The sequence below is a fragment of the Colossoma macropomum genome, unplaced genomic scaffold (assembly GCF_904425465.1).
Source record: "Colossoma macropomum unplaced genomic scaffold, Colossoma_macropomum, whole genome shotgun sequence".
Taxonomy (NCBI): domain Eukaryota; kingdom Metazoa; phylum Chordata; class Actinopteri; order Characiformes; family Serrasalmidae; genus Colossoma; species Colossoma macropomum.
The window spans coordinates 31,611,717-31,638,097 of NW_023494804.1; the positions used below are offsets into that span (position 1 = coordinate 31,611,717).

Sequence of the window (26,381 nt, forward strand, 5' to 3'; positions counted from 1 at the left end):
GTGACAGCACGACAACAAAACAGCAGGGGAGGGGAGGAGGAGCAAAGTATGCATGCAAGATGCGAAAGAGAGCCGCGACTGAACGTAGAGGAGAGAAGTATCGATCCCATCACCCTAGTATCGATCCGATACCAATACCAACGTTGGTATCAATGGTATCGACATTTGGATCGATCTGCCCACCCCTATCTTGTACACTTCACCCTCTACTAATTTGGTACTTTCTACATCTTCAGCCTCTTAAAGGAGTGCTTACAGCACCATTGGCTTCTTTCCCACATATAGGTGTGTTTCGGGTCATCTGGCTTTCTGTTCTCCTTTAAGGCATCGAAATTATTGTCTATGGTAATTGACCCTATGTTACAGATGCAGCAGATGAAGGTTAAGTTAAAAAATGTTGGCCTATTCCTTTAATAATAAGGAATTCCTTTTGATTTTGACGTATTCACTGCACTGCAGATGCAGCAAGTTGAAAAAATGCTGGACAGTTCCTTTAATCTCATCTTAACTGTTCTTTTTCTTCTGCTTCAGGTGCTTACAGAACTACATCCCACCCCAGTCGCTGACCCTGTCCTGCCCGGTGTGCCGACAGACCTCCATCCTGCCCGAAAAGGGTGTGGCGGCGCTGCAGAACAACTTCTTTATCACTAATCTGATGGAGGTGCTGCAGAGAGACCCAGAGTGCTCCCGTCCCGAGGCCTGCAGCGTGCTGGAGTCGGTCAGTGCCGCGGCCGCTGGGAAACCTCTCTCCTGCCCAAATCACGAGGGCAAAGTAAGCTTCTTACCAATTTAGAGCTGATCATGAAAGAAACTTGGTAAAACTCTGAAAACTGGAGAGATTAGGGAGTGATAGTTTTAAATAATCAGCACATTGTTTGTGCTGTTGCTGGAGAATTCAGTGGTCTTGATTCCAGTAGTGAACGAGAACCTACACGGTAGGGTGGGGCAGTTTGGTTCTGACGTCTGGACATCTGGCTCTTGGAATCTGATCAAAGAAACATTGAAATTTTAAACAAACACTTATTTAAGATGTTACCATGACAAGCTGACCAACCCCTCTTGAGAGCTTTGATGCTGAAACTTTAGCCTCAGCCAGAAAGCAGTTATAGTAGCCCTAAACAATATTTGGTCAGTCAATAATGATTTTGGCTTATAAACATTAGCAGTATAGACTTATAAAAGCACTGTGACCATTTACACCTGGCTGTTTCGTGTGTCTTAAGTATCGCAGTTATATCCTGATGGGGGTTATCAACGACAGACCTGCTAGTGTTTAAAGTATTTGGGATTATTTGGATCATTAGAAGCAGAAAATGCATATAATGTTGAAAAATTAAGTGTATCATGTATTTAATGGCCGTTTTGACCAGAAAACTAACCCCATTAAAATCCCAGACTTTACACATAACTACAGGGACTTCAATGGAAACTGAGTTAACTGGAGTTATTCATAGGTTATTCTTGTGTGACGTCACACTGTATAGTCACCGCCATTCTAAAGATCGAATCAGGGACTGACTGCACTGCACGACACCTTCAATTTGCTGTGCTTTGTTAATAATTCACCTACAAGACGCGACAGAAGCCGAGAGACGAGAGACACACAGACCTTTAATTCAGTGTTTAACTCCAGGCTTGGAGCCGCTGCACTGTACAGTTCAGTGTTTCTCTCTGCTGTTCACCTCGTTCAGCTCAAGAAGGAATTAATTAGCTAATAATATCAGGGATTTTAACCAGGAAACCACAGTTATGCAGTGCAGCGGTTTCAGGACTGGAGCTGAACTCTGAACTAACTGAACCAGCAAACTTACAGAATCACGTCTGTCGAAACACGACGTCGTTTTCCGACCCACGACATTCAGTCTGATATTTAACGCTTATGTTTCTCCATTCAAACGTCATTTAAATCAGAAACAGAGAGTAAAGTTATACTGGCGGTCTGCAGCTCCGTTAGGGGGCGACTGTTCATCTCTCGGCTGTTAACATCAGCTAAAGTTATCTAAAGGCTGGCATTGATCACATCTGTGTTAATTAGCTGATGTCGTTTCCCTCCTATGATGACAGTGTTTTCTCCTCTTTATGAACACCATGGGATCCTTTACCCACCCTGACGTGAAGAGCCGGTGGGCTTCAGTGCTTTTAAATGCTCTGAGAGACTCCAGAATAGGGAGAGGGGCTGAGTGTGAGATTAATATATCAGGAAAACACAAATTTGGTAGCTTTTCTTCCAGTTTAAGTGGGATCAGGAGTTCAGGAGAAACCTTATAAGAATCGCAGCCTATTTTAGTTTATCTCTTCCAAAGTAAGCTGAGTAATTTTAGCCATCTTCCATCTCTAGTTACGTTCGTGTGGAGCAGTGAAGCCAGAAATTCGGTCCCAAATATGGCGACCACAACAGAAAAATCACATGACCGAAACCCTAGGATAGAAGTGAGTAATAAAAATCTGGCCATGTAGGGGGTTAAATAGATGAAAGTGGTCAGTGACTTCTGCCCAGGACTGTATATAGATTTCAGTTTGTCTAACTGGAGAAATATTTGATAACTAATTGTAAATACGTGGTTAAAATTGCATGAAAACAGCCACAATTACAAACATTTAACATAAAATGTTTATAACATGTAATAAACAATACACTGATCATCAGAAGGCCTATACTTTTGAAACTGAAGTGTACCTGTTGTCTTGACCACAGGCCTAGACAGTGAAAGAACTGATGCTTGGAACAATACTAAATTAGCAAAGGCCAAGGTTGATAGTTTCTCAAAACCTAAGCAATGAAAACACTGGACGCTGGGCAGACTTAACTGCCCCTCATCCCAGACTGCAAAGCATGAAAAGAGCTCTACCCGGACACAAGCATCACGCAGCGCATCAGGGCATTGTTATAATCCTCTTACTTTTCCCAACCAGCAAAGGAAATGTTGTGGAAGTGAAAATCCTATATTTGCCCCAAACATCACATCTAGATAAGCCCCTTATATACCATCTCAGCTACAAGGGTGTGGGTGTTCTCCCAGTGCTCCATAAACAGCTGTTGTGTCCCCACTGCTGGGATAACTGGTACATGTTGTTCAGTGGTCTTTGAATCACTTTGACATTACACCGACCAGCCACTTCATTAGGTACACCTACTTACATCTACACTCACTGTCCATTTTATCAGCTGTACCTACTCACTGTCCACTCTAGACACTCCTACCTTGTCAGTCCACCTTGTAGATGTAAAGTCAGAGACGATAGCTCATCTGCTGCTGCACAGTGTGTGTTGGTCATCCTCTAGTCCTTCATCAGTGGTCACAGGACGCTGTCGGCTGGATATTTTTGGTTGGTGGACTATTCTCAGTCCAGCAGTGACACTGAGGTGTTTAAAAAAACTCCAGCAGCACTGCTGTGTCTGATCCACTCAGACCAGCGCAACACACACTAACACACCACCACCACGTCAGTGTTACTGCAGTGCTGAGAATGATCCACCACCCAAATAGTACCTGCTCTGTGAGGGTCCATGGGGGTCCTGACCACTGAAGAACAGGGTAAAAGGGGGCTAACAAAGTATCAGAGAAACAGATGGACTACAGTCTGTAACTGTAGAACTATAAAGTGCACCTATATAGTAAGTGGAGCTGATAAAATGGACAGTGAGCGTAGAAACAAGGAGGTATATGTAATGTAGTGGCTGCTCAGTGTATATTGTACAGTAGAGATGCTCACTGATGCCCTCTGCAGGTGATGGAGTTTTACTGCGAGTCGTGTGAAACGGCCATGTGTTTGGACTGCACGGAGGGCGAGCACCGAGAGCATGTGACTGTCCCGCTGAGAGACGTTCTGGAGCAACACAAAGCAGCACTGAAGAACCAGCTAGACGCCATCCGCAACAGGTACCACCCTTTACCACCGGCACCTAAATTACAGCAAAAGAACAAAAACAATCTGTTTAAACTAATAACCCAAAACTGAATGTATTGTTTTTGTTCATATTGATTACATCATTCAGACATACACAATGTAGGTTGGGGACAAAGTATGTGAACTAATGACTTCTACAAAAGTTAATTGGAGTCAGTTTAGCCAACCTGGCATATAATCAATGAAATGACATTGGAGGTGAGGGTTAGAATTACTTATTAAAAAACAAACATTTTGAATTTGCTATTCACAAGACGCATCTGCTGATGTGAGCCAAGCCTCGCAAAAAAAACAATCGATCAATAATTGCTGATTTGCATAAAGCTGGAAGGGTTGCCTTGTGATCTCAAGATCTTCAGGTTTGGTAGATGAAGCTAAAGAACCAAGTTTCTCACAAAGCAGTTTTCTCTGAGTTTTTGTACCAACAATCAGTATTTGCGTTTTTTAGTGATTTAATTGTAGAAAATTTTGTGACATCCACTGAGAAATATCTGACACACAGCTGGTTAGTCTGTCTACAGAGTCTTGATCATCAGAAGGAATGGAAATGTTTAACTGGGTGTCATCAGCATAGCTATGAAAATTAATTTATGTTTCCTAATAACATCACCTAGAGGTAACTTGTACAAAGAGAAAAGCAAAGGCCCTAAAACTGAACCTTGAGGGACTCCACAAGAAAAACTACATACAAAGTTTCTGTGTAGGTAGTATTTGAACTTGACCATTAACCTGCAGGTTTTGTATTTGTTCCATTGGCAGGCTGCCTCAGCTCACAGTAGCTATTGAGCTGGTGAATGAAATTTCCAGGCAGCTAACAGAGCGAAAGAACGAAGCGGTGAATGAGATCAGTGGCACGTTTGAGGAGCTGGAGCGAGTGCTGCACCAGCGCAAGGCGGCCCTCATCGCCGACCTGGAAAACATCTGCAGCGCCAAGCAGAAGGTCAGTCATACCTCAGTAGAAATGAATGAGTAACTCGTCACAGTTCTTTCTCCTGTTTAAAATTCCTCATATACCGTTTATTTTGCAATAAATATCATCACAAAGCAGCTTTACAGAAACCAGTGTCCCAGTTCCTCATTACCAAGCAAAAGGAGATGGTCTCAGAGAGTATGACCAAAAACACCGGGAGGAATCAGGGCTCAAGACGGTCTTCCTCTGCTTGACACTAGGGCTGAAAGATTAATCGTTTTTATATCAAAATTGCAATTTAGGACAGTGCAATTTACAAATTAACAACAAATTAACAACCCATTTGCATGCTTAAATGGTTCTCTGCATGGTGAAATAGTTCTTCAGATTGATGGAGAAATGTGTTGCATGTGGTTCTCTATAGCACCAAAAAGGGTTCGGCTATTGTTATGATACCAAGCTTGTAACAGTAAAACCTTTTCAAAAAGGTTCTATGTAGAACCATTTACAACACACTCTCCATAAATCTAAAGAACCATTTCACCACGCAAAGAACTTTTTAAGCATGCAAGTGAGTCATTGAGTGTTTATGGTTCTATATAGAACCATTTTCTTTACTAGAGAACCCTTGAACAACCTTTTTTTAAGTGTGTACATTAGCAAAAGTGTTGTTTTATATGGGGAAATTGAACGGCCTGTAGGTGAGTTAGGCCAGTCAGAGGCAACCAAACCTCCATGTGTTGTGACATCACAACCACTACCTACTGGGAGTTTCGCACGGTTCATTCAGGGGTCGAGCCACAAGACAAAAAGATGGATATTTTGGTGTTCTTGGCCAAAATAAATCAGGACTGAATCTCAATTTATTATAAATTGCAATTTAAATTGCAGTCACAATATTAGTTGGAAAAATCTCAATTAGATATTAATAAATAAGAGCCATAAGAATTATGGACAAAGTTTAAATATTACACAGAAGACACCAGATCAACCAAAGAAAACCAATGAGTAATATTAGAGTTGAAAAAGATGGAGGAATAAATCTGGTTGACTAGCAGTCGAGGTAAATGTGTTAACATGAGCCCACAGAAAAATGGACTGGATGACATTTAGGCTACGTTCACATTATGAGCCTCATTGCTCAAATCCGATTTTTTACTGAAATCTCTCTGACACGATTCAAATCTGTCATTAACATGAACGAACCGGCGTCCCTGAAATGATCCTCATGAGCTCATCCTACTCAGTAACGTCACGTGAATGAATCACGTTCATCATCAGCACAAACTAACGAGCAGAACGAGCTTCGCTGAGAAGATAATTAACTCTGATCAGCTCTCAGCTTCATTATTAGAGCGAGACGGAGGAGAAAAAGGTGAGATGAGCTGCTTTTCCACCGTTTACAGGCTTTAACTTCTGTTCGGCGCTGTTGCCATGGTAACGCTGAATGATGGCGCAGTGGAAGAAAAGCACATGAATTCTGTTCTGAGTGTCACATTAAGGTCACATGGCCACAAATCAGATACGTATCCGATCTAGGACCACATATGAAAGTGAGATCAGATTTGCGTGTCCACACAGCCCTGAAAACATCAGATCTGAGTCACATTAGGGCAAAAAATTGGATTTGGCCACTTCAACCTGGTAATGTGAACGTAGCCCTAATCATGTATGACTTGTTCTCTACATGAGGAGTTAAACAAGCATCCATTGCATGCAGAAAAACTTTAATCATCCATGAAATGCAGTTTTCTAAAGCATCTAATGCACAAAACATAGACAGAGATAATCATATTCCTAAATAATAAGGAAAATAAGTCTTACTGATGATGAAGTTATCCAGCTACGACAGCAGTGCTCACCTCTAACTCTCAGACTTAGACAGGTTATTTTTTCAAGAAGTGTTTGAGGTGATGGACAGCATGAATGGCGGTTTCTTTCAGTTTCAGCACAGTTTGTTTTCTGAGAGACTAAATGTTTGGTTTCTGTTGCTTAGAACAGCAGTAAATCATCCCTGTATGGTTCAGGCTGTTGTTAGTTTATGTGCAGCATCGGTTAGAATTAACTTTAGGGGTCAGTTATGCATATTATAATTGGGTCATTCTACAGAAACGTCCAAAAAAACATGTTAGGGTTACAATTTATTTATATTTTAAAATAAAACAATTCCTTATTTTAACATTTGCACCTTTTTCAGTCATCATATTAGCAGTATAGGTTTTAAATCAATTATCTAGAATTCCAAGCACCACAGAAGAGCTCGTCCCTACAGTCATGTGTAAAGGCCGAGGCCATATTTTGAAGAAAAAAAACACATTTTTCTGCTATTTTAACTACAATAATCTATACATGACTATGAAATATATTAATTAAATTACATAAAGAAAACAAATGCCAAATAAATATTATAAAATATATAATGAAAGTTCCCCAGGAGTCGTGTCACTGGTGTTACTACGCAGCAAAAAAAACTCTTATTTTAAAATAAAAGTCACACTGATGACATCACTTGACTTCCTTTTACCTGTTTTCTGAGGATCTATGAAGAAAAGCTCATGGTGAGTCCACTGTGTCTTTCAGTTATCAGAGATTCTCATTTAGCTCATGATTTCATATGAAGCTTTTAGCTGAAGTCACTGGTGTGACCGACTTTATTCTTCAGTAATTGTGAAAAAATAGAATACAAATGGATTAAATTCCATATTTTAGTGGATATTCCATGATTGACAACATGTGGTTTGATGTTCTGTAGCAGCCATTTTGTAAAATGCATGTTTCATTAAAAATGTCTCTGGTGTTTCCTTTCTTATGTGTAACACCAATGAGGATCAGTAACACCAGTGACTCCTATGAGGAAAGTGGACGTTTCTGTAGAATGACCCATCTGTCCTTTGCAGTTGTGTCAATTAGATATTACCATTTTAGAGGAAAGAGATTTTATTAGCTGTATTATGTTGCACTAACGTAAACTCAAGAAAGTAATAATGAGAAAGATGTTGAGGAGACCTCTTGTGGATTGTTTGAGAAATGCATTCTGTGTAAGATCATATCCCATCAACCCTGTCCTGGTCTTGGAGTCGGCCTGCCCTGCACATTTTGGTGTTTTCCTGCTCTGCCTCGCATGATGCCACTAATTAGCTGATTAACAAGCCCTTCAAGCCCTTAATGAGCATGAATAAAGCAAGGAAAGCACTAGATTTACCAGGCCAATGCTACTCTAGGATCAGGGATGGGAATCAAGTGATCAGCATTCATGATCACAGTTGGGCAGAATACCTTAAAGTAGAGACGGATGAATAGTCTTTAATGTATTAGGTGACATACTGTGTTACAACACATACAGTTATGTATTCAGAATACATTTATATGACATCTTGATAAGGCATTTGGGAGGAACTCTGCTGTTGTAATTTTTCTTAATTCACACGGCTCCTCACTGTTACTGATTATCAGTTTTTTTCATTATGTACTTCAGGAAATATATTTCATTAAAAAAATGCTATGAATTCTTATGAACTAAATGGGACAAGTTTTGCTACGTGCACCAGGGGACCTTCATAAAAGATATATGCGTATGTCTTTTGTGTGTTTATATGTTCTCACGGGACTTCTAAACATAAATATGTTAAAATTTTATTAAATCTAGAATTAGACTGAGTTTCTGGGGACAATAATGGATCATTCTCAGCACTGCAGTAACACTGACGTGGTGGTGGTGTGTTAGTGTGTGTTGCGCTGGTCTGAGTGGATCAGACACAGCAGGGCTGCTGGAGTTTTTAAACACCTCAGTGTCACTGCTGGACTGAGAATAGTCCACCAACCAAAAATATCCAGCCAACAGCGTCCTGTGGGCAGCGTCCTGTGACCACTGATGAAGGACTAGAGGATGACCAACACAAACTGTGCAGCAGCAGATGAGCTATCGTCTCTGACTTTACATCTACAAGGTGGACTGACAAGGTAGGAGTGTCTAATAGAGTGGACAGTGAGTGGACACAGTGTTTAAAAACTCCAGCAGCACTGCTGTGTCTTATCCACTCGTACCAGCACAACACACACTAACACACCACCACCACGTCAGTGTTACGGCAGTGCTGAGAATGATCCACCACCCAAACAGTACCTGCTCTGTGAGGGTCCATGGGGGTCCTGACCACTGAAGAGTGTAGAAACAAGGAGGTGGTCATAATGTTGTGCCTGATCGGTGTATGTTTGTCACAGATATGGTCTTTATTGAAAGGCTTTATGCTCGTTCAGCTAGTGATGAACAGTCATTTTGAAGTCATGTCTCTTCTTGCCTGTGTGTGTGTGTGTGTGTGTGTGTGTGTGTAGGTGCTGCAGACGCAGTTGTCGTCGCTGCAGCAGGGCAAAGAGAACATCCAGAGCAGCTGCAGCTTCACGGAGCAGGCCCTGAACCACGGCAGCGCCACCGAGGTGCTGCTGGTGCAGAAGCAAATGAGCGAACGGGTCAGCGCTCTCGCCCGCCACGACTTCCCTGAGCACCCGCACGAAAACGCCCACCTGGGGTGCCAGGTGGAAACAGAGGGGCTGCGACGCTCCATCCAGAACCTGGGTGTGCTTCTGACCACCAGCGCAGTGGGACACACCAGCGTGGCCACTGGAGAGGGCCTGAGGCACGCTGTCGTCGGCCAGCACGTCACCATCACGGTCACCACCAAGGACAAAGAGGGAGAACTGGTGAGGACCGGAAACGCGGCTTTAAAAGTGGAGATTTCGGGGCAGGACGGTGGGCGGGCAACCGATATAGAGGTGGTGGACAATAAGAACGGCACGTATGAGGTGGGCTACACACTGCGGAGTGAGGGCGAATACTCCGTCTCTCTGCTGCTGTACGGACAGCCCATCCGGGGCAGCCCCTTCAGGCTGCGCGCCGTCAAACCCTGCGACGTGCCCCAGTCTCCAGACGACGTGAAGAGGAGGGTGAAGTCGCCCAGCGGGACCGGAGGCCACATCAGACAGAAAGCCGTGCGCAGACCCTCCAGCATGTACAGCACCACGAAGAAGAAAGAGAACCCTATTGAGGATGAGCTCATCTACAGAGTTGGTAAGACCACCAAAGGAAAACCTGTACGATTAGAGGTTTAGGGACACTTAGTGTTCTTAATAAATGAGCACGTTTTATTTGGCAGTAACACAAAACATGAAACGGCTGTTAAGATCTTTTCATTTTTCTTTGTAAGAACTGCAAAACTGGAGGAATAACTGAATTCAAGTCTTGGGAATAGTGCCAGACCCTCTCCACACATTCAATCCCCTTATTATAATGTCAGAACTTATCAGCGTTCAAGTCTTTTGGCAGTCTTTAAAGTCTTTAACACACTTTTGGCAAAATTTTCTGGAAAAAAAAAACGGTTAAATCATTATTATAGGCAAAACATACTCCTCATACCAAGGAAGATGCTGTACGTTCTGCACAATATACACAAAGGTGGGTCACACTTTATTTGAATGGTCCCCTATAGATGCTCTACTTAAGCAATTGAACATGAGAGGGAGTGTGTCATCGCGAAATAACACACTCCTCGAGTGTTCTATTGCTTTTATACAACAGTTAAATAAATAAAGTAATAAATTAATAAACTGGGCCGTGAACGCGGCGTTTAATATGTTTTAATGTTCGCAGTTCCTTCACCAAATTATAGTTCCTTAACGAGCAGCTTGTTGCTACGTCAGAGTAACGAGCTCCGCCCACTCGCTGCACAGCCGGCAGTTCGTTCTTCAGCTCCTTGCACTAAATTCCCAAACTGTCATCACCACTGAGCAGCTTTTCAGTCGGCAGCTGAGACAGAAGAACAGCTGAACAACCTGGAATCAGCCAGAAATGAACCCAACACCATTCGCCAAACTAAATGGGCTGTAAGATGCTTTACAGACTGGCTGGAACAAAACAACATTAATACTGATCTGGCAAAAACTGACAAAACTGAGCTGAACCTGATATTGCGGCAGTTTTATGGCTCAGTCTGATTCGGTCAGACTCTGAAGATCAGACTTCACGTTTGGCGAATGGTATTGGGTTCATTTCTGGCTGATTCCAGGTTGTTTAGCTGTTCTTCTGTCACAGCTGCCGACTGAAAAGCTGCTCAGTGGTGATGACAGTTTGGGAATTTAGTGTCGTCTCATCTTCAGAGTCTGACCAAATCGGCTGTCGGTCAAATGTGATCTTAAAAGTGTCCATTTTCTGTTTGTGGCAAAGTAAGAAGTAAAAACGTTCAAATGGCTTGAGCGTCTCCTACAGCTGTCAAAGTCGTTGCTTAGCAACAGCGTCTCAGCGGAGTGATAGTGTTTGTGAAAACCTGTGATGTTATGGTGAAATAGCTTGCGTGGCCGAAACTAACTGTTGTATAAAGATTAAATCATTAACAAACTTTCTAGTGATCTAGAGTTTGTTATCAACAATATTAGGGTTAGGATTAGGAGTAGATGTAGGTTTTGCTTTGAGCTTAAGGTCACCGTTAAGGTTAGGTTTAGGTTTAGGGTTAGATTTGATGAACTATTTCACACTGAACTTGAAGTTCAGTTGCATCTATTGGAAATTTAGTTGAATATTGCTTATAGACAGTCTGAGCATTTACAAACCATCTACAGTGGACCATCCAAATAAAATGTTACCCAAAGGTGTAGTAAAAGCTATTTAATGTCAAAGGTGCACTCCAGCCAAAATGAATAATGGAACCATTGCTACATCGGCTGTAATATTTATTAAACTCACAGATTAAGCAGAGACGCATTTCGGCACACGGCCTTCCTTAGAGTGCTAATAGCGTTATAACCACCAGCCCAGTAATAGTACGGCAGTATGACATGAACCAACCACTTATGATGTCCTTGAGGTGAATCACAAGTACCAATAAGACCCATCATCGACCATTTCCGAAAAGAATCAAAGCCAAAAACAAGTAGCTTTTTTGTTTTTTTATTTATTTACCTTTTTTGGATTCAGCACTTTACAAGCCCCTTGTGCCAAAGAGGGTAGCCTGTTCATTTTTTTGGTACATCTGTTGTCAGTGTGCCTGCTCATCTCCTACAGTGGTGCCACAGTAGTGTCGCGAGTGGGGTATTCCGGTTTAAAGCCTAGGAAAACCCCCTTCTAATGATGTATTTTCAAGGTGGAAAGAACTTTTAGAAAACTACAGGGTCTTTGTGTTTGTGTCTGTATTTATTAGGGTCTACATAAGTGGCACATCAGTGGATTTCTTTATTGCTTTTTTCCCAGCGGTTTCATGATGTTCAGTTTCATGCAAAGGTTTGTGTGCCCCTCGATAAATAAACATTTTGAAAGTGAAAATAAGTTATAAACACATCCTTTACAGAAAACACATTTCAGCATGTTCAGCAATTACTGTTTATTCGCTGAATATAATATATTGGGGGAAAAATAAAACATTAGCTGTGGCCTGTGCAAAAATTGTGACATATTTTAAATATTATGTTTTATTTTTTGCAGTAAATCAACAAAACATGTAACATGACCATGTTTACAAACAGCTGCATTCGCATGCTGGGTGTTTTAATGTCAGAAAACACAAAACTGGATGGACAAAAACACAAAAAGCATACAAAATTCTGTCAGAGTGATGGTGAGGGATGCACTGCTGCACTACGAATGTTAAATTTAACATATTAAACGCTGGCTTTATGCTGGATTGACCCTTTAACAAAACTCTTTTTCTTATTTAATAGAAAAGCAACAATAAAAACATTACTCAGCCTTTTGACACGTCTGTCAGTGAATGTGTAAAATAAGTCACTGCATTCTGTTATTATGGTTTTGGCCGTTTGATATTAGATGTCGGTGTGTAGCTGTGAATCTTTCTAACCTTTTACTCCCAGCACAATGGCGATATCTCATATTTCTGATTAGATTGAAAGAAAGTTATGAATGTAATTTTCACTGGTGTCGGTTTGAGATGATTTGTTTTTGAGGTGTTTTTCTGTGTTTGTGCGTCGCAGGCACAAGAGGCAGGGAGAAGGGCGAGTTCACTAATCTCCAAGGCATCTCCACCTCCAACAATGGCAGAGTAGTAGTGGCGGACAGCAACAACCAGTGTATACAGGTGAGTCCAGATAAATTAATGATTAGTTGGTAATTGATGGTTATATAATTTGATTCTTTTTAAGTTGGAATTGCAAAATGGAAAGAAAATGTGAAGGAAATCGTGACGTAACACACAGTTAAAGTGGTCCACGCATATGTTGACCTCTAGGGTTTCATTTTGTTGTACCGTTCTCTCTATGCAGGTGTTCACTAATGATGGGCAGTTCAAGCTGAGGTTCGGAGTGCGCGGCCGCTCTCCAGGGCAGCTGCAGAGGCCTACTGGAGTAACTGTAGACATGAATGGAGACATCATAGTGGCTGACTATGACAACCGATGGATAAGCATCTTCTCCTCAGACGGGAAGTTCAAGGTAAGGAGGTTTAAGCTTCTGCAGAGAAGCACGTGATCTTAGATCTGCAGATACTGACCTTCTACAAGCACCTAAAATACAGAAAACGTGGAGAGACTCGTTCAGTTATTCTGCTTCTAAACTGTGGAGCTCAGTTCACCTTTTATTAGACAGTCAAGCTCAGAGCTCCCCTTTAAAAAGCATCTAAAAACGCAGCCCTTTAACTCAGCAAAACTACGTCTCCTGGTATTTATTTATTATTTGATCTGTGTCATTTTCTTATATGATTCTAAATTAATATAATAAATCATAATTTCTTGTATTACTGTTTAGCTTTATCACCCGTCTGTAAAGCACTTTGAGCTGCCACCGGCATGAAAAGTGCTATATAAATAAAAATTATTATTATTTGAATTGATAACAGAACCACAGCTAACAGTTATTTTGTACATTCAATGGATCTATTGACTATTTTTCGATTTGCCAACTAATCAAACTCATAGTTTCTGTGGTTTCCTCTTTGCCCTGTCACAGTGAAATCAATTGTATCTGTGCATAAACACTCCTTATGTTATGGTGCAATAAAACAGAAACCATATCACCCAAACACTGTAAGCAATCTGAATTATATACATTGGTGTAATTCCATGCCAAATCAGACAGAATCCTGGAAAGGTTCTGCTGCATGTCTCAGATTTTGTTCATTCTTTTTGGTTGTTGTTGCTTGTAACCTAAAACCAAAGCTGAACTCAAACTATCACATTTATTCACTCTCTTGAAAACTGTAATATTTACTCATTAGAAAACATCAGGGGGAGCTATGTTTAGGGTTTAATATTTCTAGAAATATGATTCCGATCCGACGTGAAATTGGGCAGAGATAAAAGCAAACATGTTTTCTCTCTGCTTAAATGCTCAGCCTGGGAAAAAGTGCATTATTTCCAAACTTGAGTGTTGTAAACACAGATGCTGAAAGCTGCAGGTTATGAGACGAGAGATCTGTACATCCAGTGGTTTTCCAGATAATGTCAAGAAGACATGATAGCTAAAAGAATGAAAAATGGTGTGAAATATGTTTAAAGTATGGTCACTTTGTGTGCAAAGTTTCAAGGTCCTTCCTTGTTGTCTTCATGTTTAAACTTAACAAAATATGAGCCACATGTTTTGCCTGTTCGACTGATCCAGTCTACATGAAAATGCAAACTGCTTCGTTAATCTAATTGAAAACATATTTAAATGTGTTAGCAAGCCCTCATTTATTTGGATTACAAAAAAAGCTGTTCTGGCTATGGAATAGCAACTGGTTGGTAAGAAAATGTTTGTCTTTATCTCTGCCAAATTTAATGTGGCTGAGAATTATATTTCTGGATATATTAAGCCCCAAATACGACTTCCCAGATAAATAAATATTGAAGGTTTTCAGCAGAGTGAAAAAATGTGAAAATGATGGGTGATACAGCAAAAATATCATATTATGTTACTTAAAACACATTTTTGCAATATTTTGACACACGGACACAATGCACACAATAGTGCCTCAAGAAACGGCCATTAAAAACTGCATACAGAATTTTTGTTTAATGTTTCACTGAAACTAATTAAATTAGACTAATTATGTTCTCTTTATAATGAAACCTGAAGCTGGTCAGTGTTCTTTCAGCACTGCTAATATCTACAACATGTTCAGAGAATCCAAATAATAAACTTTTATCACTGCAACGATTAAATATTGTCATATTGTCCAGCTCTAGTATTACTTCTGTTTCACCGATCGCCGCTCTCTCTGTGCAGAACAAGATCGGAGCTGGGAGGCTGATGGGGCCGAAGGGCGTGGCTGTGGATCGTAACGGTCACATCATCGCAGTGGACAACAAAGCCTGCTGCGTCTTCATCTTCCAATCAAACGGAAAACTGGTCACCAAGTTTGGGGCCAGGGGCACCTCGGACAGACAGTTTGCAGGTACTGGGGTGAAATGACCTACAGTTTTTTGGGATGTTTGTAGATCACAGATAACTAGAGTGTAATATGGGACTCACTGTTGCAGTTCTGAGCATGTTTAAATGGATATGAAGATGCTTTTCTGCCAGTGTGTGGGCGTGTGAGTGGTTTTACATCACTTAGTTTAATGATTCAAGTTCTACTGAGACAAAATCCCCCTGCTGTGTGTTGTAATGTGTGCTCGTTCTCTAACAAGCAGCCTTATTCACAGACCTGTTTCACACAGTGTTTGATCTGCTTATGGCCTTGAACGCCAGCTTCACACCAAACAAACACCGTCGAGGCTGAAAAATCCCTTTAACAGAGATCTTTAAAAATCCAGCTGGAGATGCCAAATAGATAAAACAGTGTATTCATCTGCTTATCAAAGCAATATTCTGTAAGACTGACCTCTTTTAAGCTGTACAGATCAGCGTTGCTCAGGTATTGATTGATTTTCGGGATACCGGTTAAGTGAAGACATGGCCTAAATTGATGCTCAGTGCCAAATTATGGCCTAATTTAGTCCAAGACTAAATTTAATCCGTGTCTGAAAACCGAACAGAAGATTAGGGCCCGACCGATATATTGTTTGGCTGATAATATCAGCTGATATTAGCAACCCCTGGTATTATCAATATTGACTGATAAAACTGCAGATAATTAGTGCCTTTTTTGGATTGCAGCATTGCCGGAATTCGAACTTGCAATCTCCTGATTATCAGACAAAACCCTACGCCTACAGTACGCATCCAGACCTGTCCTTTAACAAGACAGTAAGATGCCATAACCCACAAAAAATATTTTTATGAATAGATCTAATGACAAGTGAGAAAAATAAAAGAAAATAAAAGCATTTTGAGTAGCTCCTCCCACAATTTAAGATGTGTGATAATTGAGAAGAGACGATAATATGAAATGAAAATCTGTAATATACAACTCCAGTTCCAAAAAAGTTGGGACGCTGTGTAAAATGTAAATAATTGTAAATAAAAACAGAATGCAATGATTTGCAAATCTCATAGACCCATATTTTATCCACAGTAGAACATAGAACACATATCAGATGTTGAAAGTGAGACTTTTTACCATTTCATGAAAAACATTAACTCATTTAGAACTTGATGGCAGCAACACATCTCAGAAAAGTTGGACAGGGGCGACAAAAGACTGGAAAAGTAAGTGGTACTAATGAAAAACAGCTGGAGGAGCAATTTGCAACTAATTCACAATCTGAGAAAAACTGCATCCGAAAATGGTGGAACAATTTCAGAAAAATGTTCCTCGACGTCAAATTAATACTTTACATTTATGTACATTTTACACAGCATCCCAACTTTTTTGGAATTGTGGTTGTATATTATAGCGTTTCAATACATTTTTAACATTTTTCTGAAATTGTTCCACTATTTTCGGACGCAGTTTTTCTCAGATTGGTGAGCCTCTGCCCATCTTTGCTTCTAAAAGAGACTCTGCCTCTCTAAAATGCTCTTTTTATATCCAGTCATGTGAGTTAGTTGCAAATTACTCCTCCGGCTGTTTTTCATTAGTGCCACTTTCTTTTCCAGCCTTTTTTTTCCCCTGTCCCAACTTTTCTGCAATGCTTTGCTGCCATCAAGTTCTAAATGAGTTAATATTTTTGATGAAATTGTAAAATTTCTCACTTTCAACATCTGATATGTGTTTTAGGTTCTATTGTGAATAAAATATGGGTCTGTGGGATTCGCAAATCATTGCATTCTGTTTTTATTTACATTCATGTAAATTTTACACAGCGTCCCAACTTTTTTGGAACTGGGGATGTAAATATTAAATTGCGTCAGCTGATTATTCGACCCTAAAACTGATATCAGTCACACATTTTTTATATTGGCCAGGCCCTAATTTACTTCATAGGCTGCAAGTACACCGGTCAGGCATAACATTATGTTATGTACATTGTACTTGTTTCTACACTCATTGTCCATTTTATCAGCTCCACGTCCTCTATACGTGCACTTTGCACAGCACTGCTGTGTCTGATCCACTCGTACCAGCACAACACACACTAACACACCAGCACCATGTCAGTGTTACTGCAGTGCTGAGAATGATCCACCACCCAAATAGTACCTGCTCTGTGAGGGTCCATGGGGGTCCTGACCACTGAAGAACAGGGTAAAAGGGGGCTAACAAAGTATCAGAGAAACAGATGGACTACAGTCTGTAACTGTAGAACTACAAAGTGCACCTATATAGTAAGTGGAGCTGATAAAATGGACAGTGAGCATAATGTGGTCATAGTGCTATGCCTGATGATGCATTTTACTGAAGACTAAGCTATTGAATATGGATTAATATGGTTGATATATTACATTTCAATGGCCAGATTTACCCAGGCTTCAGTTCCATTGTGTAAAGGAATGTGTTCATGCCTCTGTCCTGCTGTCCTCTCTGTTCCTCAAATGTTTCTCCATTGTTTTTCCAACGTTATTTGTAAGTGTATGAATTAAAAACTCAGCTTTCGGTCTATGTGAATGTTATTGGTCTACGGTATGAATCTCACTGTTTATTGTAGGGACTCTTGATCTTTGAATGGAGAGGACACATAGACATAAACAGCTAATATACCCCAAAACCTTAATCTGTTCACCCACCTTACCCCTTTTAGTTATTGCCATTTCCTGCTTAGTTTACCTTTTAACCCTGGCTGTTCCTGATCCGTAGCCCTGAGCAGTGCATGTGGCATGCTGCCCTTTTGCTCACACTGAAGGCTTTTTCTGACATGGGTTTGGTGTGTAGGTGCAAAATGCCAGCTGCTTCATGGGCTTCACTCCAAGCAGTCCATTGTCTTGCTCTGCCGTTTGTGATATTGTGGACAGAGGCACTTTTGGAAAGGCCTTCTGTTTGCTTCTGTTTATTTGTCTCTCATTTCTGACCTTGTTTGTGTTTTTGTCCCCTATTCCTTTTAGAAAAAAGTGGTGCAAACTTTGCACTGGAGCAAAAGCTTAGTAAATCTGGCCCTGGGTTCAGTAAGTATGGAGCGCACTACGCACTGCCGTGATGTGCCTAACATTCGTCCCCGACTGCTATAAGATGAACGTACAATTTGTGATCATGGTATAATCACGTTGATCTTAATTGGAATCAAGTAATGAATGATACGTCGTTGCTGTCATAAGAAAACATAAATTCATTTTTATTGTTCATTGTAAAAAATATTTGGTGTCTTATCGTAAAAATTTAGTAACCGTGCAGTTAACAAAATGTAAAACCTAGATTTTTTCACAGTTTTTGTTTTACATCTTTTGAAAATGCCAGCTGCCATTCATATTGTGTAAACATTCCAGGACTAATGGACCAATAGAAATGTCCCAAATTTCCTTGAAATAAAATCTTGTTACATTAATAGACATTAAACTTCAGAGCATTTTTCCTTCTCCTTTAATGTTACCTTTTCGAAGATACCAGGTTTTCTTAGGACAGCGACAAAGCATCAATATGTACGTTGCAGAATCGTCAGTCTATTTAAAGGGTTGCAGATCAATTTAGCATAAAATGGTTGATTTTGCTTTTATTGTTTACAGTGTTTCTAATTACTGAAACTCCTGATTTATCACAGAATGTCAACTGCCTGAAATGAAATGTCGTGTTACCAATGAACAGGTCTTTAAATTGCTCTTGATCACCCAGAAGATCCTTTTCTGTTGGGCCATCAGCCCTCGTCCCCTTTTTCTCTCTGTTCCTTACTCTGTGTGTCTTTACAGGTCCTCACTTTGTAGCCGTTAACAACAAGAATGAGATTATCGTGACAGACTTCCATAATCACTCCGTTAAAGTAAGTCCATTTTTTAGACATCCATATTGCCTACATTAGGGTGTGTCCAGTGGGCCATGAGGCGCTCTCTAGTGGTCCGCAGGCCTGTGCTCAGGGGCGGCAGTAATTCGTAGTGGGCCAGTAATGTTACTGTAAGTTGAAACGTAAACTGAAAAAAAGATTACCTTAATAATTACAATCTAAGAATCAAACCTTTTCACATTATAACGAAAATAAAAATGAATAGAAACTTAAAACGTCACAGTAGAGGGCTAATTAAAGGTCATCAGTCTGCTAGCCAGAGATGGAGAAGTTTGTTTGGTTTGGACTTATCACAGCTTTTTCTTTAGTTCCGTTTTAGCTCTGTTTTGACATGTGTGAACACTCCACCCGTATTCGGGTCCGCAACAAACAGCTGAACCGGTCCGCTTCAAACCGAACCCTGTTCAGTTCACTGCTGGCGGAAACTCGTTCTGTGATCAAACGAGGCAATTCATCAGTAGAGCTGGCTTTACTTCTCTTCTAGAGGCACGACGGTGCTGTACAGTCAGTGTAGCGACTGTTTTAACAACTGACTCTTTATAGACATTCAGCACAAGCTGCTGTTAAAAACGATGGACGAGCCATAAAATGATAAGAGAGGCGTTTGATTTCAGCTCATGGATCGCAGAGCGTATATTTGGTCGAGCATCAGTGACCTGAGTGGTTAAACTCAAACTGACCTGAGTGGTTAAACTCAAACTGACCTGAGTGGTTAAACTCAAGCCCGGTGAGAGGAGGGTGGTTTCAAATCACAACACCCCAAAAAACTAAGACATCTCGAGACCAAACAATTATTCTTTTGGGAAAGCCAGTGGAGTATTTTCAGTGAAAACACAATGCAGCTCAGAATCACAGTCCACATCTACTTCGTGCATTTTATTCTGTTTATTTTTATTTTATTTTCCCCACTTTGTAACATTACTACAAGCATTTTTATAAACATGTTTTATGTTTTTTCAACAAAACTGCAAATTTTGCAAACCTGCTGACAACCAGAATGGCCAATCTGATCTTTTTCAGGACCTAATTTTCAGATTTTCAGTGTCAGTATTTAAGGAAAGAAAAAGTATTTAACCCTCCTGTTGTGTTCATTTTGGCTAACACTCATAGTGTTCCTGGTCACTTTTGACCGGGATCATTTTATTCCATTATAAATCAACAATAATTCATATATTATCAACAATAATTCATATATGATCACCTAATGTTGTGTCAGATCTTTTTATGAACTTCAGCTCTTGTGAACATCATAAGTTTTGAACTTGTATTTGCTGTTTATGTCCTGCAGGCCTCATTTGCCTGAGCTCATACCGCTCATTTTTTTAGGGAAAAAACATTATATACATATTATTTTGACTATAACGAATACTAAGATGAAACCTATTGTAGAGTTTCTCACAGAGTACTTCACTGAAATGTTTACCAAAGTCACTTTTTTGAAACCAGTTTCTAAGTTTTCTAAACTGTGGTACAAAATAACAACTTTTGTTTATTTATTTATTGTATGAACATATTTACAGTTTTCTGTTGTACTCTGGAAAGACAGTGCCATAATGTTATCCTTATGTTCCTCAGTTTTGTCCTCTCATGAGCGTGTGGGGCTGCATACTGTGGTCGATGCATATATACACACCGCATGTGTGGCACACAAAGCTAGTGTTTTACCTCGTGCACAGTTGGCACCTCTTTCTTTTGACTCCTCCTTCTCTGGTTGCTGTGGATGTGCTTGATATGTGTTTGAACTCTGTTTTATACACTAATTGTAGTCTTATAGATTTATTTCCAATAACCGGTCATTTTTGACTGGGAACACCATGGGTTCCATAAGACACACAATTTTTTATAAAAATATTTCCGATTTATTTTAGGTGTTCAAATACCGTGTGTGAACAAAGTCAGGGAACCTCATGACAAACAGATGAAATTGACTACACTTTTTAAACAGGAAACTTGTACATCGGTCAGATTTGACCGGAACACAACAGGAGAGTTAAAAAAGTTGGTTTTAGTTTTCCTGTGGGTTGCTATGCTTTGTAGTTTTACACAGGTGGGCCTTTGGGTGGAAAAGGTTGAGAACCCTTGGCCTACATGGTATTTTAAAGGTTTTTACCAAGCATTGGCCTCTTTGTTATGCATCAGTGCTCAAGTTTGATGTGTGTCATAGTAAATCTCTGTTCTTCACACAGGTATTCAGTGCGGATGGGGAGTTCCTCTTTAAGTTCGGTTCTCACGGTGAAGGAAATGGCCAGTTTAATGCTCCAACAGGGGTGGCTGTGGATGCTAATGGCAACATCATTGTAGCAGACTGGGGCAACAGCAGGATACAGGTAACAGCATATAGCCATGCACACCGCATGCAGGATCACAGGTGCTAGAGTAAAGTAATAAAGGTGTTCATGTAAAAATCTACGATAACTGTAAACAGCATCATAGGAAAGACTAAAGTGTCCAATAAAAGCTCAGCACCAGAAGTGTTTGTTAAAAAATGCAACCATACAGGATTATTGCACCTAACTGTGACTGCATTAGGTCTACATTCAGATTTTTTTTGAGACACTTAATGAGCTCCTAGATCAGATATATATCTGATACATGGGCACATATAATGAGATTGGTCAGATAGGAATTTATATCTTTTTTTTATTTATTTAAACTTTACTGCTTTTCTCATACTGCGCTGCGTCTGCTCATAGCGCTATCATTGTCACTGAGTGTCAGAAGAGTATGTATATGTGCACGCAGGTCCTTTCAGGGCAGGAGTGTGTTGACATGACAGATATGGGTCACTTACCAGTGTGACCCATCAAGGTAGAAAGATCAGATCACAGCAAAAAGGTTGCATGTGAGCAATAAAGCTTGGAATGTGAGTGTAGCTCAAATCTACGATGCCGTTTTAGGGCCACTGTTAATAAAAATAAAAATAGTAGACTTGGAGAATAAAGTCATAATATCTGGAGGATAAAGTGGGCTAACTGTAGGGGGGCTGCCATAACGCGTTGGGGTCTCGGTTGCTGTACTGGCGCCGGAGCTCCACTCACTCCTGTCTCTCTGTGGATCATTCTGATCATCATTCTCACTGTCTGTGAAACTTCATGCCCTCTTTGAATGGGGGGAGATGTAGCCCCCGATAGCCGTGTAGACGACCCTGCCTGAGATTCTCCTTCAACAACACAGACAGACAGTTTCCTCCGAGTCCGTCTGGCTCTTTATTCTAGATAAACACAGTTTCCTGCTCAGCCGTTTCAGCCGGTTCTTATACTAATAACAGGCTGGTGCTGATGTGCAGGAGAGACAGGGAGACTGAGTGTTTCTTTATGGGTGAATCGATATGAAAGTAGAACTCCACCAACTCACCGCCCCTCATTTAACACGAGGAGGTGCTGCCTTCACTTTGCAAACCACAACTTTGCAACTTTTCCTGGTATTAATGCCACTTTAGTGTCGGAATTTTATGACTTTACTCTCGAAATATTACAACTTTATTCTCAAAGTCTATTGTTTTTATTTTTTAACAGTGGCCTTAAAACGCCGTCGTACAAACCTGATGTGAAAAGATCACTTTTTTATGTTTGTATGCTTCCGAAAACTGTTTCCAAGATGTTTTGTCCTGTGTGCATTTTTCTCCCATATATCACTGAATCCTCTGAATTACGAGGTCGATAAAGAGTCGTAATTTAATTGCTACGTTCAGGCTGATGCTGCCGCACATCAATTTGATGTCACTAAGCTTTCATTAAAGTTAGCTATAGCGGTCGTATCACTTTGTGGTTCGTCATCTTTCTTAAAGGATGACCAGAAGAGGTGAAAACCACTTTCATTTTGATGTTTAACAGAAACAGCCAGAAACTCTCTTTCAGTTGGATTGTGATTGGTTCCTAGGCGCCTCACGATTGTAAAAATATAGCGCTTTGAAATCGGATGAATCTTTTTGAATCACCCTGTAAAATTATCACCTAATAACATCCAAGTGATTATGTAATACTTATCACAGGCCTACTTGCAACGTTGTGGACATTAATGTAAAAGTACTTTTCAGTGCAACAAACCAAACTTGGGTTTCTTTGTTTGTCCAAGGTGTTCGATAGCTCAGGGTCCTTCCTGTCCTACATCAACACCAGCGCGGACCCGCTGTACGGGCCGCAGGGGCTGGCCCTCACCTCCGACGGCCACGTGGTGGTGGCTGACTCGGGGAACCACTGCTTCAAAGTCTACCGTTACCTGCAGTAGCACTGAGACCGGCGTGCGGAAGCCGTCACAGGGTGCCACCGTCTCTCCTGCTTTCCCTCTCGTATCCCCTGTTTTGCACATTCAGTTCGGCTCAGATCCTCAACCAAACTCGCAGAGGACGGAACGGAAAGCACGAGAGCACTTTTTCTTTCACCTTCTACTGATACTGTGCCCCCCTTTTCCCCCCAAAGAGAAAAAATTACTGTTCTTATTTGTAGTAGTGAACCAGACCTTATGATTGTTTAAGAGGGGGGGCAGGTCATCATATCAAAAAGCACAGATGTTTTACAGTAATCACTAACCTCTAACTCGAGAGGTCAACTGTAAGTTGTAAATTTCACAAGCGAAAATGTTTTCTCGTTTCGAAATCCAGTGTCTTAACCTTGCTGAGCGGTCACTAGTTTCTTAGGTCAGTATTTTCCCAGAAGAAAAGCCTCGATACCAGCTTCTTTACTTCACCCTCCTTCAGAACGGAGTCATACTGTCTGTCCTTCGACTGCAACACGAGTTGTGGATTTTATGGGTGTGTATTTGTATCTATACGCATAGACGTGTACTTGTAAATATGCTTATGTGTGTATATATATATATGAGAATATATATGTATATGTAATCTGTAAATGTATCGCTTTGGCTTCTTCTCAGCATATATATACAACGTCACTGTTTTCCACTGATCCGGCGTAACCCTGTACAGAGCTAGTGCTTACAGTACACCTGGGTACCTACGACGTACTACTGCATTTCCAGCCGACGTCACGGCACACCTGTGCTCTTTTTAAAAAAGCTCGAAATGTGGAGCCAAAAAAAAAAAGGACTTGATTTTATTTTTCTCTTCCTTTTTCCCAAATTTTTATTTTTCTAATTTGTCAGGCTATTTTCTGTGTGGAGTTCTTCTATCAAAAGAAAAAAAAACCTGTGGCTAAACAGAGGAAAAAAGAAAAAATGGTTCAGATATACATATTGTGTTTACTTCTCTAAGATATCGCCATGGGTTTTAAAACGTAGCCACTGTATCGATTCCCATATCGTCGCTGTTCAAAAAAACATTTTTTTTCTAGTTTTTATTTTTCTGCTTCATTTGTCTTTTACATTATGGCACAATTTCCTGATTTAATCAATAGATCAATAGGAATGCTCCAAAATTCTCAGAAAAAAATCTAATTACAGTGAGCGCGTACATGCACTTAATAATCTGATTTCAGAAAATCAGATTTTGTCAGTAATCCGATCAACACGTTTGTATGCTCTTGAGTAATCAGATGGGAAACTCCGTCGGAATCAGACCGTAATCAGATTTCTGCTTTACAACCAGCCAATAAACTCACAGAAGAAGACGCGACGTAAACCTAACGTAAAATCAAACTTCATGCCTCGGCTTGTTTTTTTAAATATCGCGCCGCTTTACCTGAAAATATGAACAAACATCATCTAGAAGATGAAGATTATTTAAATCATTTATTTCGTGTTTAGTTTCAGCGATGCTCCAAAAGTGTTTTGCTGCGCCTCGCGACATCCAACATCTGATCGCGCGCATGCGCAGACTGAGAAATCCGAAAGAAATCAGAGTAAGAGTTCACATGCACTGAGAAATCTGATTACTGAGCTAAAATCCAGCCTCTTTATCGGATTTCTTAATCGTATTTCTAGATCGGAGTATTGTGTTCACCATACTCCGACCATTTGAATAATCATATAACTGCAGAAATCTGATTATGATCGGATTATTGAGTGCATGTATACGCACTCATTGACTTACATTAAAAGTAAAGAATGTTTTTTTCTTCTCCTGCAAAGTAAATTTTGAATATACTCGTTTTTTTGGACAGCAACAGTATATAGACTTCTCCCCTGTACATAATGGATTCCATTTATACTATCAGTGCATCATTGTGACATCAGTGTGGCGGAGAAAGACGCCACCTTTTTATCAGTATTTCTTTTTTTAATTTATTTGGTGTTTTGTACAAAAGTCTCGGTTCTCCGATTTGTGCGTTTTTAGAAGTGCCCTGCACGACCCCCACCAGCCAAAGCTTCCAGAAACGTCTTTCTCTTTTCCGTTTCCTCTTCAAGCTTCACGCGTGTCATAGCTGCCATCATGTCTGTTGCTTAACGACCTAATTTGTCTGTTACAGTGCGAGAGGTTTATGAAGGTTGGCTTGTAGTTGAAATGGTGAAAGTCCATCTCTGTATCTGTGCCAGAGTAGTTTTGCATGTCGACGAGGATCCCGGCAGTCTGGACAGTGAAATGCTCGTGCTGCTGTATCATCTTCGGCCAGTGATTAAAACATTTTTCTGTTCATCGGTTTGGTGACACCTGCTGAGTGATGATGGGTATTTATGTTAACCACGTTTTCCTTTTGGGTCAAGCTTGCTGGCGTCTCAAAGCAGTGGCTCCCGGTTTCAGCGCTGAACAGGCCGTAGTCTATATTTTGATGTTTTTCCTGATCTTTAGTGACCCCCAAGGTGGTCTGCATTTTTAGGTTTATTTTAGGATTGAGATATGTAAATTATCTCTGTTCTGATTGGCTGCCCTGAACTGTGCCTCTTTCAAGAAGCAACCCAGGCTGAAGTCACTTCAGAGTGAATGGGCAGGGCTGAGCTACTCCATGCTGAGTTGACGTAAATGCATTGGTTTTTGTGACATCACAAAAGCAAAACTGGTAGCCAAATACTGACTGTATGGACTGGGCAGTGCAGGATATGTTTCAGTCATATGCAAACGTTTAAACGCCCCCAGTCAAATAACATTTTGTTGATGTTAACACGTCCTCTACAGAGATGGAAGTGTACAGAAATATGTATCTTTCTGCACATTTTAGTGCACAATTTCTATTTATTTAATCAGGCCTGTGGCACAATCAAGCAAGCAAGCAAGCAAAGTTTATTTATATAGCGCTTTTTACAACAGGTGTTGTCACAAAGCAGCTTTACAGAAAAATCCGGGTCCGAGCCCCCATGAGCGTCGCCAGTGGTGACAGTGGCAAGGAAAAACTCCCTAAGAGAAACAGGAAGAAACCTTGAGAGGAACCAAGACTCAAAAGGGGAACCCATCCTCCTCTGGTCGACACCGGATAGTAAAAGCATTAGAACAAAGTATTATAGTACAG

General features: G+C 40.5%; 1 protein-coding gene across 5 annotated transcripts in view; it reads left to right on the forward strand.

Annotated features, from left to right (window-relative positions):
- trim3b (tripartite motif containing 3b) overlaps window positions 1–25,587 on the forward strand; it is an 81,628-nt gene extending 56,041 nt beyond the window's left edge. For 4 of the 5 annotated variants that reach the window (XM_036594580.1, XM_036594581.1, XM_036594579.1 and 1 more), the window contains 11 exons: window positions 532–772; window positions 3,730–3,881; window positions 4,669–4,849; window positions 9,152–9,884; window positions 12,794–12,897; window positions 13,082–13,249; window positions 15,020–15,188; window positions 18,158–18,217; window positions 18,953–19,023; window positions 21,231–21,371; window positions 23,119–25,587. In XM_036594580.1, coding sequence (XP_036450473.1) covers window positions 532–772; window positions 3,730–3,881; window positions 4,669–4,849; window positions 9,152–9,884; window positions 12,794–12,897; window positions 13,082–13,249; window positions 15,020–15,188; window positions 18,158–18,217; window positions 18,953–19,023; window positions 21,231–21,371; window positions 23,119–23,271 — 2,173 coding nt within the window. In that variant the 3' untranslated portion in view covers window positions 23,272–25,587. The remainder of the gene's footprint in view (window positions 1–531; window positions 773–3,729; window positions 3,882–4,668; window positions 4,850–9,151; window positions 9,885–12,793; window positions 12,898–13,081; window positions 13,250–15,019; window positions 15,189–18,157; window positions 18,218–18,952; window positions 19,024–21,230; window positions 21,372–23,118) is intronic. The other variant, XM_036594578.1, reaches the window with a different exon arrangement.
- The last annotated feature ends 794 nt before the right edge of the window (window positions 25,588–26,381 follow it).